General features: G+C 43.3%; 1 protein-coding gene across 1 annotated transcript in view; it reads right to left on the bottom strand.

Annotated features, from left to right (window-relative positions):
• Skap1 (src kinase associated phosphoprotein 1) overlaps nt 1-16,817 on the bottom strand; it is a 291,122-nt gene that overhangs the window by 215,779 nt on the left and 58,526 nt on the right. The window contains exons 3-4 of the mRNA XM_057774954.1: nt 15,969-15,994; nt 667-768 (exon numbers count right to left, since the gene is read on the bottom strand). Coding sequence (XP_057630937.1) covers nt 667-768; nt 15,969-15,994 — 128 coding nt within the window. The remainder of the gene's footprint in view (nt 1-666; nt 769-15,968; nt 15,995-16,817) is intronic.

Genomic DNA, 16,817 nt, shown 5'->3' with positions numbered 1-16,817 from the left:
CCTTGGGAAATCTAAGCCTGCACCGAAAGCTGGCAGCCACCAGGCCACAATCTCTACATGAATAGATTTAAAAAATCATGGATATTTTTGCATTACATGTTACCCACCATTATATACATTTTTAAATGTTTTAACAATAAAATTCTTTAACTCCTCCTATTTACAAAAAATCAAGTAAAACTGGCGCTGAGGGTATGGAGAGAGATTTGCACTGAGTTCAATGCCCTTCCCTTGAATCAGTTTTGGGCAGAGGTGTGTGAGCACAGGTGAAATAATATGGTATAATAGGCTCAAGGGTCTCAAGTATATCACAATAAATTAATAACCCAATTATCTGTAAATGCAAATTCCAACTCTTAGGCATCTCAGTGAAGCCACTAGATCAGAAAGGATGGAAAACCTAGGCCCTGCAGTCTTAAAATGCCCTTCTAGCTGATGAGCTACTGCTTTTATAAAGAGATCAGTAATGATGTCTTCCTGCTTCAACATGGAGTTACTGTTTCCCTAAATACATCAGCTTTGGGAGCGTTGGATTACCCAAGAGGATCAGCACCACAACAAAGCCAGGAGTTATTCCTGGCAAATCAGTGATCAGCAACACAGAAAATCCATCGCTGGATACAAAATGACAACAGTAAGGCAAGAATGCCCAGGAAGGTGACTCACCCTCATCCTGATAATCTGACCAAAAGGATGCATCTGAGGTGAGGGGTGGACCGTGGGTCCCACTCAGGTTGTCATCAGAGCTGTCCTGGCCAAGGTCTCCTCCTGAGGGTCCAAAGAGAAAATCAGGTCATCTTGTTTCGGACATCTTGGTGGGCATATTTACAGGTGTCTCCTGGCACTTGCAAAAAGGGATGCATTTCTCACCTGATGTGCCTGTCTGCTACTGTCAGCACAGGAGAGAACTTTGAGAACCAACTTACCTGTGTGTGAAATTTTCCCCTCCCACCGACCTCTTTCTAGCACTAAGCAACTGGTAGCTTGGAGTGGAAGACCTTTCGCCACAAAAGAGCAATTTCTCTGTCACATTTAAAATGAAAACACAGCTGTATAAATTTGTTTTCATATAGTCTACATCTCCATGAATTACAACCTTTACCCCGAAGGCCTCTTTCTCTTTCCATTTCTAAATGAAACAGAAAGAATGGCACAAAGGGCTAATCTTCTACACACAATATAATGGAGCAAGGTCAATACTCTCCCTCTCCCGAAAAATAAGAGCAGTAAACAGAGAGAACCCAGACTCTGCTGGATTCTATTCCTATTTAAATCACTACTTGTTTTGCAACCTTAATAAAGTTCTCTCTTGTAATTCTAGTTTACAGCCTGCAAGCAACCTCCCAGGAATTCTAAAAGCCGGAGGAAGGTAATATTTGTTCTGCAGAATGACTTTGATAGAAGGTAATGTATATACAATACTGAATTATGCAATTAAAACATTGCTAATCCCTTTTGGGTGTTTTCGGCCTACATTGAATTGCATTTTGTAGAAGTGGCCAATGCTATCATGATACTTTAAAAGGTTCAGGCGGAAGATGCTAGCTCACTCAGAAACCGGAAGAAAATGAAAGCATTGTAAATTGCTTTCCTTAAAAATCCCCCAAACAGAGGTACAGACTGCTGATAAAAAGAACGCCGACAGCTGCTTGGTTCATTTCACAAACATGAAAACGGGATTTTTCAACTGAATTTAATATTATCTCCGATACTAATTTCCAAAGGAAATCACCAATGCTAATCTCAGTAAACACTGTAGCGGTTTTTGGCCCAGGACTTCAACCAGGGAGCAGTGAAACCAAACAACCTGCATAGAATCTGTATTGCCTCACTTTAAAGGTTTATTTCCTAAAATTAAACTACAAGGATAGGGAGGATATAAAATGATATAAAAAAGGGAAAAGAGGGAATGGCTGTGGTCTTTTCTTGCCACAAACCAGATTTCTCTTCAAATGCTCGGTGGTAGGTAGATGCCCGAGACTGCCCGGAACACTCGCAGGCATAGGACTTTAAAATAAACTGTGGGGTTTATTGTAGAAAAAGATTCTTTTACCTGATGCAACAGTGACCGGCTAAAGCCAGAAGAAACACGCTCTGAGCATAAAAGCATCCCTGTGTGATCGCTATCCAATAAAAGCCTCAAACACCAGATAGAGCGTTAAAACACTCAAATTTTACACCGTGGCAGAGCCACTGAAATTACATTATCAGCGAGGATGTAAATGAACTGCCTGGTGGAAACCTGAACGGGAGCTGCAAAGACAAAAGGAATTTTCATTTTGGAGGCAAATCAGAAACCTTTTTTTTTGTTGTTGTTGTTGTTTTTAAAGCAGTGCATGTTCTAAGCAAAATTTAACACTTATATTGAACTTCATTGTTCAAACATCATTCTAGATTAGTTTTCTGCTTGCTTCATATACCTGATAGAGAGGAAGAACCCGCTCCAGTCAAGTCTAACATCTAATATATATTATTATATATTATATATGTATATGCATGTTATACATTATATTATATGTGTATATTATATATGTGTAATATATATATATAAAATCAGAGAGATTTTTGTGTTTGTATTTTTAAAGACAGGGTCTCTCTATATCACCCTGACTGTTCTGGAGCTTACTTGTGTAGACCAGGCTAGCCTTAAACTCACAAAGATCCTGCTGCCTCTGCCGCCCGAGTGCCGGGTCACCGCTGCCCATCCTTAAATAAGTTCTACACGGTGTAGAAGCTCTCACCCTGCTTGTGTAGAGCTTTCATCCAGTTTCCCTCAAAGCAGCTTCCTCTGTGAATAAAATCTGCCAAACCAACAAGATAATACTGGCCCATTCGGGCTTTAGCTGTACTTCATGGAATTTCTGATCAAGATCCAGTCCGGCATGCATATTACATTCGTAGAAATTCCTTGTCTAAAAGCCTTACGCCAAACACCTGCCTGGAACTGGCGCTTGACTTAGGCACCTCAGAAGTAAAGTCACTTTCGTGTGATTTCAGCAGCATCTGAATAGTGATATAAGGTGAACTTCAACTCCACTGTGTTCGGGGCCAGTCCGTGCTCCTGCCTCTGTATGCAGTAAGGATTACAACTCAACACTTCCGACGGAGCCCAGGTCGGCGCTACAGACGGCTGCGGTAGAGGAAAATACTAACTGCCTTATACTTGAGTGCAGTTAGTTCCTGATGATGATGATGTCCTAAGTGTTTTTACTGTCACACCCAGTGGCCCACTTCCCTTGGGCTCACACGGAACCTGGTCTATCACACTGCATTAATAGACGCTCCCGTATAATTAAAATGATCACAGCTAGTTGAGATGCATGGGTGAAAAGTTTTATAGAAGAACTGACAATTACCGTGGTCATTTTGGATCAGCTTAAGTTAAAAGGCCTAGTTTTTCCTTAAAGCACAGCCACTCGTGTCCTCTGGATTCACCCGCAGCTCTCCCAGGCCCGTTTCCAAGTGGCCACACTGCAGTCCAGTGGGAACAGACACAAATGATCACAAGCTGCAGTGACAGCCACGTCCACTCAGCCACCGAACAGTCGGGGCTCGGAACTCCATCTGCTTAGAGCGGCTCTCTCCCAAGCAAGCCCCTCTGCCACTAGAGACCCCCTTTCCCGCTGCGACTCCCTCTGAATCAATATATTTCTCTACAGATACACATTCTAACACACTGTATCTCCATTAATCACATCCCCTGCCTTCAGCCTTTTTCTTTGTATTTCTAAACAAGATCTAGGGGAACTCTATCAGGGGTTCACCTGCTATTAGCTCGTAATTTGTTCCTCGATCCTAAGTGTCATAAGAATAGGGCACTCTATATGCTCCTTCATATATTCGATGGCAGGCACCTGTGCTGAGGGCCCATCACAGGGATGATTTCTCTATTGTTTTTTTCTGAGAGGCAAACTCAACTTCATCCACGCTTCATAGAGTGATAAGTTGGGAATTTCTGGGGTCGGAGCCGAAAGATAAAGCAGCCTACTGTCAGGTGTCAGGCAATTATTTGCCAGGTTTCCGTGCTGTTTGTTTTTAATCCCTGGGTTTTCATTACCAGCTAATGAGTTTCCCCAATCATCCTGAAACAGTGACTCGGCCACTAGAAGTTGGCTTTTGCTGGCTCGGATTCAACCAACTGTTGCCGCTGCATAAGCTTTACAGCGAAGTGAGTTAAACTGCTAAAAACTTGCATTGACTAATTCAACTCCAAATAGAATAGGAGAAAAATGAGCCACGATGTTCCCCTCGTAGCTCTCGACGGACAGCAAACCAGTCTACTGCTTAGGGACAAAGACAGAGAACGGCGACAGTTTTACCAAAGAGGTGAGAAGAGACAGAAAGCAGGACATTTTTTTCCAATGCAATGAAATATAAAAACAAATGACATATAAAGCACATGCACATTTTCTGTTCAATGCGTGAAAGACTCGTTAGTTCCTCTCATGTCAGTGTAAGTCACCCCCGCCTATTTCTCTTCTAACTAGCTGTGAGTGTGTTGTTATAAAGTCCCATGTCACCTCTCAGCAACTCTGTGTGCTGCATGCTTAGAAACTTCCTGGACTTTCTATGACTTTGATGCATTTCTTTTTTTTTTTTTCAAAATAGTTATTTATTTATTATGTATACAATATTCTGTCTGTGTGTATGCCTGCAGGCCAGAAGAGGGCACCAGACCTCATTACAGATGGTTGTGAGCCACCATGTGGTTGCTGGGAATTGAACTCAGGACCTTTGGAAGAGCAGGCAATGCTCTTAACCACTGAGCCATCTCTCCAGCCCTGCATTTCTTTGAATAATATACAGAAATAGAGGCCAGCGTGAAATTGTAATTTTGTTTTTTTTTTTTTTCTGTTACTGCTATTGACATTAGAAGACAACATAGGGCTTCCTACTCCACTTAGCATTTAAGAACCCACGAGGCATGTGGCTCCCGCTTTAAACTAATAAATCCTCACTAAAATGCTATAAATAAAGTTTCCTGATCCAAATCCAGTTCGTTTTCATGCTTGGTAGCATTAATATGGCCAGCTCTTCACAGACCTATTTAACATGAATACAGTTCCCCAAGCCGGACTGTGGTAGCATCATCAAAATGGCCACTTATCACTCCTGATTATAACCGTTCAACTAAGCCGCTGGATCTAAAGAAATACGTTGAACACAGATGTGACCAGATATGTGAAACGTTATTCACATGTGAGGATATTACCAATCACATCTACAACTCCAAAGCTGTTGGGGGCGGGGCTGCAGGGGCAGGGAGGCTGTTTGTCAATACTTGCGTTATAAATTACACACCAAAGCTGTGGGGGCGGGGGAGGCTGTGTCTGTCAATACTTGCATTATAAATCACACACCATTTTGCACAAACGCATGCATTAGAAAATGTATGGTGTTTCCCACAGAGCATCTGAGAGGCTTCACCGCCTTCTAAATATCCATTTGGACGTGGGTGGTTAGTTCTTAGGATTAATCCACGTTCAGTGAAGGTCTCGAATTCTTCTCCATCCCATACAGTTTGAGCTCTTGCCTATCTTTCTCCTCTTCTTCCATCTATCCATAACTCAATGTATAAATATCCCCCCGCCCCGCTGAACACCTCCAAGGCCCTGGCAGCAAGTGTAATATTACCAAATGCCATTAACTCTGCAGAATGAAGGAGAGGCCAGGTGAAGAGAGTTCCCATTTTATCATCCTTTGTAAAAGTCGCTCCAACTAGATCTCCAGTGTACCAGTCATCTGACTTTAAGATCTGAACTTCGTTCTCTATCCTGAAGACACTGCTTTCTAGTTACACGACCAGGCTAAGAAATAGCATCGTTAGAGCGGAGCAGGGTAAATAAGAGGAAACAGACGCAATTTGATACTCGCAGAACAATCACCACGAAACACCTGTGAATCCAGAAACCCAAGGGGCAGCACAGCTTAATAACATTCTCAAACGAACCGCACCAGGCAGCAGGAAACTGGAGAGGTACAGGCCGGTGGAAGCCCGCTGCTTCTTCCTCAGAAGGCCCCTCCCCCGCTTTTTAAGAAAATGGTTCTTGGAGGTGCAGTTTCCCATTTTAGCCAGTAGGGTGAGCTGCAGTGTGTAGCATCATCCCAGCTCTTAAAAAAGGAAAGAAAGAAATGGGAGGGAGAGAAAGAGACAGACACAGAGAGGCACAGAGACAGACAGACAGACACAGACAGAGAGAGGCACAGAGACAGAGAGAGGCACAGAAACAGAAACAGACAGACACAGACAGAGAGACAGACAGACTCTTCTTCCCCCATCACTCCTAGAAAACGATGAGATCTTTAACTCTGCTTATGTTTTGCATAAAGGTACAAACTGGAGGGCTGGCAGCAACAGATACAACTCGACAACAGCATGCTGGATAATCACTAGATACCAGCACTGGGTCAAGGCTCTTCATGGACTATCTCAAGGAATCCTCAGTATAACGTATAACCCTAGAATGGGTTATTATCCCGAAGATGCTGATGAAGACACTGAAACAACTTAGCAACTTACCCAAAGCCGCAGAAGTGACCAGACGTGGCAGAGCCAGGCTTGGCCCCCACCCAGTCTGACTCCTAAGCTCCCTAATCCACCCAGGCCAAGGCTGCATGCTTTATCAACCACGATCGTTGTCCAAAGGCAAAGCAGCCAAAGAAATGGCAGCCGGCAACTTGAGTTTATGGTATTAATCAAAATAGAAATTATTGTTATTAATGGTAATAGAAACGATTCCACTCCATGTGGAGATGGGAACTGATAAGGCCACACATGATCAGGAAGGAAGTGGCCTCATTCGCAGCTCAAATTTATTGTTATTGCAATGTTGGGATAACTTTTTAAAATATCATTTTTAGCAAGGGTTTCGTGCTCGCCAACTTTGACCTTTCCAGGCTTGGCCAGATCAGTGTGTTAATTTTTTGCAGCACTTTCTGTACAGTTACGTTGGATCCTGGGTGTTTTGACCCTGTGTCACAGAAAATAAACTCAGACGGTCCATACCTAAGTGTAGCTTGGACCCAGCATTTCCTTTCCTGGCATCGTCATGCCTTACATATCACAGAAGGAAAACTCACTGCAAACATAGAAGGCCACATGCTCATAGCAATTCTGCTTCTGTTGGTTCACCTCACTGTCTTTTCCCATCATCCCTGCTCTTCCTTCCAAAATAATTACAGTGGGATCTTCGTGCCCATTCGTAAGCCTAGTTCATTCTAGGGTCTATTAGATTCCACGTCTTATGAAATTTCTTGAAACTATCAGGCTAGTTTGACTCCAGTGTCGTTTGCTAAAGAATGTGATAGCTGGGGAGCTGGGGCTTGCGACTCCTGCAGGGGACGTGAGTTGGGTTCCCAGCACCCACATGCTGGCTTACAACTTCCTGTGACTCCAGTTTTAAGGGCTACAATCCTGCCTTCTGGTTTCTGTGGCTCCTGCATGCCCACGGTGCACACAAATTCATGCAGGCTCATACATATGTATATAAGTAATAAATTAATCACTTAAGGAAAAAGAATGAGACACTATTTTCAACAGGTTACTGCTTGATCTACGGAAAGTTTTATGATAGCCTGAGGGGTGAAGATAAAACAGCGCAGAGCAAAGGATGGCTTGTTAGATTCGCCGTCCTGAGACTGCGCAGCAGCTTTTGACACACCGTGGAGAGATCTGTGCAAATAACACAGACCTCCAGGAACCACCAAGGCTGTAATGATAAGGTGACAAGATCCCACCATCCCTGCCCCCGCCAAGATCGAACAGAGATCCCTGTCCATGCGTGCCACAACATACATGTACAGTCCTTAACAAAACATACATGTACAGTCCTTAACACAACATACATGTACAGTCCTCAACACAACATACATGTACAGTCCTCAACACAACATACACGTACAATCCTTAACACAACATACATGTACAATCCTCAACACAACATACATGTAGTCCTTAACACAACATACATGTACAGTCCTTGACAGAACATACATGTACAATCCTTAACACAACATACATGTACAGTCCTTAACACAACATACATGTAGCCCTTAACACAACATACATGTACAGTCCTTAACACAACACACGTGTACAATCCTTAACACAACACACATGTACAATCCTTAACAACCCAAGCCCCTCACTGACGTCAGGGTCAATTCAATGTTTAGCCCCTTGAACGAGAAGTTTCATATGGAACATCTCTCTGTATTTCCCTTTTTTTATTGCAGCAACATTAACACAAGCAAAACATATAAATCTCAAGGGTAAGATGCAGCCCTTGGTTATTATGCAGCTGGGGCTTTCTGGTAAAGAAAAGGATAGATACTCCATTGTCCTCTCCTTTAACAGTGAATCCAAATGGGCTGTCAATCACTTGGACAGGAAAGCACCCATAGGAGCCCATCTATTCGAGAGACTTTAAAAAATAATATAAGGCCTCAATCCTACACAAAGAACCACAGGCAACTTAGGAGGGCTGAGAGCGGGAGAAAGAGTCTTCCCCAGGGGAGAGCACAACCGGTTATCTAACACCACAGTCGTTCCTGAAACATACATACATATGGGTACCATCATACAGACTGGCAAGGTTATACTTAGGAATATATATGTATATACATATACACGTATGCACATAACGACAATTAATAAAAAAGGACATGAATATGAAAAAGAGCAAAGTGGGTATATGAGAGGGTTTGGAGGGAGGAAAAAGAAGGGAGAGATGATGTGATTCTATTATAATATAATCTTGAAAATAAAAGTAAATGGAGGAAAATGTATTATTAATAATGATGATGACAATATGAAGTCTAACTAAGAAGGTAGGCTTGAATAATGGTCTCTCTGGCCATTGCCAATTCTCTCTCCAGGAGTGTGTTCCACTGTACTTCAAAATAAACTCCACTTAGCTTCTACATTAGAAAATAATTAAATATTTTTTTAATGGACCAGGTCGAGGCATTTGTCACCAAACTAGATAATCTGAGTTTGATTCCTGGGATCTACACAGTGCAAGGAAAGAACTGATTCTCACAAGTTGGCCTTTGACCTCTCTCCATGCTCGCGCACAGAGGGAGGAGAAAAGGGAGATAAATAAATGTGTAACTTAAAACTTTTAAGTTTATGAAGATTTGAGTGAGTGATTGATTGAGACATAATCCCATCATGCAGCCCAGGCTGGCTTAGAACATGTGTTCCCCTGCCCCGGTCTTCCCTGCACCGGGACTGCGGGTGTGTAACGCTGCGTCTGTCTAATTTAGAGATGAATTACGATCAGTACTAAACTTTTCAAGCTGGCAAGGGTGTATTACATTCCAACCAGCTGACACAGGCAAAGAGGGTTCACAAGACTGCTCTTCCTCTCCTGGCCTCAGCAGACTCTGCAGGAACCGGAAGTTTGATTTTATGCATCATATAAATCGCCTTGCCCATAACACAGATGTTCTCCTCTGTTGGTGACTCTTCATTCACCCTGGTTACGAGCCTCCTGATGGGTGGGCATTCTTGGAACCAAAGTCTGGTTCTCTGCAAGGGGATCCAGTGCCCTTACAGGCTGAACACTCAACATTACCTCCTCTATAATACACATGTAGAAGGAACATAAAAATCTCGAAAACATCGACTTCTTTTTTTTTTTTGTTTTTTTTTTGGTTTTTCGAAACAGGGTTTCTCTGCGGTTTTGGAGCCTGTCCTGGAACTAGCTCTTGCAGACCAGGCTGGTCTCGAACTCCCAGAGATCCGCCTGCCTCTGCCTCCCGAGTGCTGGGATTAAAGGCGTGCGCCACCACCGCTCAGCGAAAACATCGACTTCTAAAAGAAAAAAAAGATGGGGGCTGGAGAGAGGGCTCAGCAGGAGCGCTGGATGCTCTTCCAGACGACCTGGGTAACTAGTTATATACAGGGATCTGATGTCTTCTTCTGGCTTCTGTGGGCATCAGGCAAGCACTCTGTTATGTTCACATACAGAAGTATACCTTCATTTAAAAAAAATCTGATTCTCTTGGACAGTGAGTCAGTCACCAAACCATGAGGACACTAATTGCAAGGTGCATGGTTCCACTTAGAAACTGCCCCAGGAGATGCAAAAGAGGGGAACATATTTGAAAAGGTTTTAAAAGTGATCAGTAACTTTAAAACCAGCTTGTGTGCACATCCGCTTCCTGTAGACAAACGTGCAAAAAAAAAATGCAGCAAATATGGAAGGGGGGGAGCCTGAAACAAGTCAAGGTATAAAACCTCCTGTCAAGACTGTTGATGCTAAAAGTTTGGGCCAAAGCCAAGGGCAGGAGCATTAGTCCTGTGTCCATTTTCCTCATCAATCCCCTTTGAAAACACGCTGGATGAGTCTCCTTTAAGAAGTAGCATAGATTCGGACAGTCGACGTTTGTAACCAACGCCGATGTTTATAAAACAGCAGCATTCCAGGGAGAATGGTAGAAAGACACTCAACAATAAATTACAAATATCGTAAATTCAGACTTTTTCTTACATTTGCAAACACATCATAAATTTAGACTGTGTTTCTTTGTATAAATCCTTCTTAGAGCTGTGCTAAAGCCTCTTGGCATGGAGGCAAAGAGTATTTTCATAAATAGGACTTAGGAAAATCACTGCACACTCCATTAATTCAAAAACACTTCGTTCGGACTTCAAAGGTAATCCTGCCACTGCCCCCCTGCGCGTAAAGATGGTGTTTCCTCGCCGCTTTCATGTTCTGCTGCTTGTAGTTGTCACAACTACATGCTTCCAGTACGCGGCGGTCAGGGATGGGAAAGGAAGCGCATGCTCTCGTTCAACGTGTTTCCGAGCATGAGCCCGCCCGCTGAACACTCCCTATCGCTTTACCAGGAAGAATTGCGCCGGCGCTGCCACAACATAGACCTCGCAGATGCGTGCACGTGGCTTACTCGATCCCAGGGTCGGGGTCAGGACAGGAGGTTTTGTGCCTCGGCTTCTTTCAGGCATTTCCCCCCTTTCTGTATTAGCTGAATGCAAGACCTTGTGTCCCTTTAGATAGACCAAGTGGGTCTTATATGTGAGGAGTGCTTCTGCCGCCTGAGTGCTGGGATTCCAGCGATGAGCTCCCATGCTGGACTTTCTCAATGTGGCTTTATGAAAACATTTTCTCTTTACACTTTGCAGTATTTGTTTTTGTGAACCTATATCTTAAAAAAAATCAATTTACTTTCTTTTGAATATAGGCGCCTCACTTCAAAATATGTTTTTGTTTTAAAAAAATTATTAAGTACACCTAGGTTCATATTATAATGTACTAGAGAGGCTGGAGTGATGCTCAGTGTGGTTGAGAGTGCTTGCTGCTTCTTTCAGAGGACCTGAGTTCAATTCACAGCAATCAACTTGGGTGGCTCACAACCACCTATAACTCCAGCTATGGGGTATCTGACATTCACTGTGGCCTCCATTGGGCACTCACATTTGTGTATGTATGCACACACGCACACAAGCACACACACAGATGCATGCACACACATAAAAAATAAACCTTTAAAATAAAATATACTAGACAACTTTCTCAGGGACCACAGCACCAATATGGCAAGTCAAAGAATGTTCAAGGTGGTAAGCGGTTTCACGGTCCATTTTACCAACAGCCAAATGTGAATGAGCGACCACTGAATAAAATTATGACCTTGTTAGCCAGGCACGATGGCATACGCCTATAATCCCAGGATTTGGGAAGTGGAGGCAGGAGGATCATGAATTGAAGAGCTACTCAACTACGTGGTGAGTTCAAGGCCACCCTGAACTTTGAACAAAAGAAAAGAAACAAATAGCAAATATATAAAATATGACTTGTTATACATATTTATAATAGTCACACAAGGTTGCCTAAATTTTTCATTTAAGTATTGTGACACTTGTTTTGGACTATGAGTCCCTGGTGGGAAATTCAACTAATGTTCAAAAAATATTTTTGTGCAATAAGTTTTGATTTATTGAACTAAAACTGTCAATAATGAACCCATTTTGTAAAAGGAGAACGCGAAACAAAATGAAGGAAATCGCCTTGTGTCACGACTTAAAGTGATCTTGCCATCAAATTCCAAGGGCAAAACAGATTGCTACTTAGACAGCCAATCGATGTCATCTTTCAGATTCTGATGGCCGCAACACAAACAGCTCCCCAGCACATACCTCACAGCTTTCCTTGGTAACTAAATGAATATTTAAACAAAAAAAAATTGTTGTTTTTGCTGTTATCTGTTTGTTTATTTTTGCTGGATATGTAGTTCATGTGCCAGGCTCTGGATTCAGCCTGCAGCACCATGGACACAATAATAATGATGATGATGATGATGATGATGATGATGATGAAAAACAAGAAGGAAAAGGAGGAGGAGGAAGACAAGAGTAGTTTTCAAAGTAAGCAAGACTTGTATTATTGAGGTTATCCCAAGTTCTAAAACTAAGCATTCTTATGTTGCTCAGTTATATTTAACCTCATTAAGAGAATGTTTGCAGCTGGTAAGAGAGTTTGCGTCAAGCCCAGTGACCTGAGTTGAATCCACTGAGCCCACATGGTAGAAAGAGAGAACTAATTCCAGAAGGTCATCCTCTGACCTCCAGTGTGGCACATGTGCGTGCGCGCGCGCGCACACACACACACACACACACGATACATAGATTAGATAGATGGATAGATTTTTTTGTTGCTGTTGTTAAGTACAAAAAAAGGAACTGGCCAGGACTGGTGGTGCACACCTTTAATCCCAGCATTCAGGAGGCAGAGGCAGATGGATCTCTGTGTTTGAAGCCAGGCTAGTCTTTGTATTTAAGTTCTAGGATAGCCAGTACTATTACACAGAGATACCCTATGTCAAGAAACAAACAAAAATCAAACAGACAAAAAAAAAAAAAAAAAAAAAAAGAGAAACTTTTCCATTATGTTTCCTCTGATAATTCTTAGGATTCTTTTCTCTGAGATGATGTTGAGTAAAACAGTTTCCTCTCAGGTTGAAACACTGTATCCTGCAGGGAAGCTCCTTAAGCAACTCAAAACTGCTTCAGGAAGTCCATGAAACTAACCAATTTCACTAGGCCCCTCCCTCCCTGTCTGAGTAAACAAGCCAAGTTGCAAAGAAGACTCTCAGACAAGCCAGGCTGTGAAAGACTCAGCCTAGTCAAGCTGTCTGGAAGAGATTCAGACCAACTGAGTCACCTGGAAAGGGCACTCTCCAGCCTCTTGAGCTGCCTGCAGGCTGTGCAGGGTGCTCCAGGAGCCCAGCTTTTGTGAACTGTCATCCGTGCTCGGGTGGGCTTTGGTGATAGAATTGAGTTTGTGTGATTTCTGTGTCTGTAAGTAACCCAATAAATCTCATTTTCACCAAGTTGGACTTTGGTGGTATCCATACTTTGGTCTATAATGGGCTCCCTATCTGGGGTAGTAGACAGGTGTGTAGTGTCTCCCCTGGAGAAGTTTTGTCCCACACAGATGTGTCATTGAAGAAGGTGACAGCGAACCAGCAGTGTGAGGGTGAAAGTGTGTGGGGAGAATTAGCAATATTGTTATAAACTCACTGCATTTCCTTTGTTTACTAGTCTAGTGTGCTTACACTCACTGATCTCCAGCAATCTTGCAACAAGACAACAGCACACAGTGATGAAGATGATGGACTCTGGGATAGATAGGGGATCTCTAAGAGAGTGATGGCGTGTTCCGAAATAGGTATCAATGACTACACAATTCAGTGAGTATACTAAAAACCGCTCACCTGTTCACTTTAAAAGGATAAATTTTATCATATGTGAATGATATCTCAGTAAAGTTGGAGGCCAGCCTTGTCTACACAGTGAGACCCTGTCTCAAAATCAAAACCAAGCAAAGCTTCTGCCAGTTTCTTGTACACTCCTGTTCTCTTCATGCTGTCCAGATAGCACCTTGGGTAGACCAGTTGTTCCCACCCCTCACACCAGCTTCTAAAACACAGGAAGTTAAGGACTAATCCACAGGTAAGTAGAAGCTGCCCCTCCCTCACACCTCTGTAGCAGAAGAAGCAGGACTCAGGCTCTCTGGTTGGACGTTCCTCAGTGTACTTCCTAATGAGCAATAGTTTTGCTACGTATTTTCCCCATCATTGTCCTTGTGTGTCGGACGTGACGGAAGTGCCACCATTCTAAGAATCTGTAAGCCACGCCCTGTGTTCAGTGCCCAAGCCTCTCCTATGCCGTGCTCCAAAACATTTCCTCTTCTCAGCATATTTCTAGACCGTGTTTCTGACACTCGTTCTTCACTTCTCCTTAGGAAATTAGTTCTGCTCCCAAGTTCTGCTCGTTTCTGACATTTGGCCACCATGCCCTGCCCCTTGTGGTTTTTGGTTAACATCTGTTAAGCCCTGACTTGTAGGGTACGTCTGCAAATGTATAGCTCACCCTTTACAAAGCTGGTGGCTACGTTATTGTGCGTTGTTCTCTATGGCTCCATCTTGGTTCTCCGTGCAGTCACGCCAGGTCACATGACTACACAGAAGACTGACTTTAACGTATAGGAATTTTTTTAAAAAGGCCTTTAAAGCATATTTTATATTAAAACATGATTTTTTATATTTATTAAATCTGGCTTCTTCTGGATACGGCCTATGTTGTGAGTTTCAGAACAGTCAGGGCCACAAAAAGAGACCCTGTCCCAAAAGAACAAAAAATAAAGATTAAAAAAAAAATAAAGTTTGCTTTTAAAGAAAGTCTTATGTATACCAAAAATATGTTATAATAAAATGTGAAGTAGGAAACTAAAATTTTAGTAAAAGTAATAGCATCCAGGCTAAAGAGGCAGCGCAGGTAAGTGCTTACTGTGTAAGTATGAGGACCAGAGTTCAGATCCCCAGCACTGCTTCAAAACTTCAGATTCAGCAAGAGACCCTGCCTCAGTATATAAAACAACACCCAAGGTCAACCTCTAGCCTTGCACACACACACACACACACACACACACACGCGCGCGCGCGCGCGCCCTAGTACATCACTCAACACTACCATTCCTGGAAGCGTATAGACTCAGCGAGATAGAGCACATAGTGCGAGTAAGACAGTAAGTGGTACTGGAAATGGGCTGGTTTTTAAAAGGTCATGGTGCCAAACAATTCATAATTCACTCCATAAGTGTGATGAAAAACTGCAATTCTCCGAGAAAGCGAATACCTCCAAGTCTTCTAAGTTGAGATAAGGAACACTCAGGATGCTGCCGCTGCATCCTCAGCCGGAACACAAAGATGAGTGCGCTGCACGCACCTGCTCCGATGGCGGCTGGCGCTACACGCACCCGCTCCGAGTATAGGAAGTTTCGAAAACATTCCAACTTTGAACCTTTTACAAATGTGTTCTAATCTCATCCTTTATTTTTAATTTTGCACACAGCTGTCTGGCGGGCTTTGTAGAATCATGCCAGATGCTGGGTTCATCAAGAAAAGGCAGGGAAACAATGGTCGGAAAGCAATTAGAAGCGCCAAGGCTGCAGCGAGGCTCATATTAAAATGCGAGAGCACTGTCCTGGTGGGAATTCCAGCACGGCTCCACTTCCGACATTTCTCTGCTGCCAGACAGTCTGTGTGGAAGGACACTGCGATGGAGGATAGCGCACTAGAATTTATTTCTGGGGCAAATGAAGGATTAGCCGAGTTGGACCCCACCCAAGGATTTTATTGTGGTCTTGGCCACCACTCTATTTGAAGGCTGCAGGATCCTGTTGCCATCTAACGAGAGTCAAGGAATAAAGGCATATTGTTGCTCTGGTTCAGTAAAATAATCCAGCAGCCATTCAAGGCATGGTGCCTCTTGTTGCTAAAACAGCAGCTCGCTGGGGGCCCAGTGGTTTGAGGGTTAATTAAACACACCACTGGCTTTGCTCAGAGACGGCCAGTGCCGCTCTGTGGAGAGATTTAGAAGACACAACGAGATCATCTACACATTCTTAATATAAAACGATGTATGGACAAGGAGTACTCACCTTGGGGCTGAAAATCCCAGCAGTACCTGAAATAAAAGAAGGAAGAGCGGAGATCAGTCAAACTTGAACGTTTCAATTGCGGTTCATACACCAGGTCGGCAGACCTTGACCAAAAAAACCAAACAGTCTATCATCAGGCAGAGCTTGGCTTTGTTTAAGAAAAGCAAGTCTTGCCCTTGGTGTTTTAAAGAATCTTAATGTCTTAAAAGCTTCATCAATGTGCTGCAACAACTAAGCAGTGCCTTTAAAAACTGGGGATAGAAGATGGAGAGATGGCTCAGTGGTTAAGAGCACTGGCTGCTCTTCCAGAGGACCCGGGTTCAGTTCCCAGCACCCACATGGCGGCTCACATCTGTCTGTAACTCCAGTTCCAGGGCTTCTGACACCGTTATAGAGACATACATACAGGCAAAACACCAATGAACATAATATAAAACAAACAACAACAACAAAAAAAACGGGTCTAAGAAGGAAGCCCATGGTGTCTCACGGTTTGAGCCAGATGGTTCTTTATTGAGACACCTGCCCTGTGAATTAGAGTACCATTAGCGCCACTGGTCTGGGCAGCAAACTCCAGTGACGTTTCTATAGTTAGACTAACCCAAACTCCAGTACCAAGAACACAGCCTCAACTGCGCTCACGGCTAAAGTGGACAGGTGAGGCCCGGACGGGCGAATCAGAGCTGCCTCACACTGAAGCAGCTGAGTCAAGAAATGAAAGCAGACCATGAAATCCGTGGTACCTTCTCCTCTCTCGCTTTGTGAAATGATTGTCAGAACTGACACCCCTTGGGGTCTTAAGCACCCAAGAGTCATGATAGAGAAGATGGCTTGTAAATCACGTCTGTG

Source organism: Chionomys nivalis, chromosome 7, assembly GCF_950005125.1.
Source record: "Chionomys nivalis chromosome 7, mChiNiv1.1, whole genome shotgun sequence".
NCBI classification, from domain to species: Eukaryota; Metazoa; Chordata; class Mammalia; order Rodentia; family Cricetidae; genus Chionomys; species Chionomys nivalis.
The sequence above is the reverse complement of the archived record's forward strand: the minus strand, read 5'-3'. Positions and strand labels throughout refer to the sequence as shown.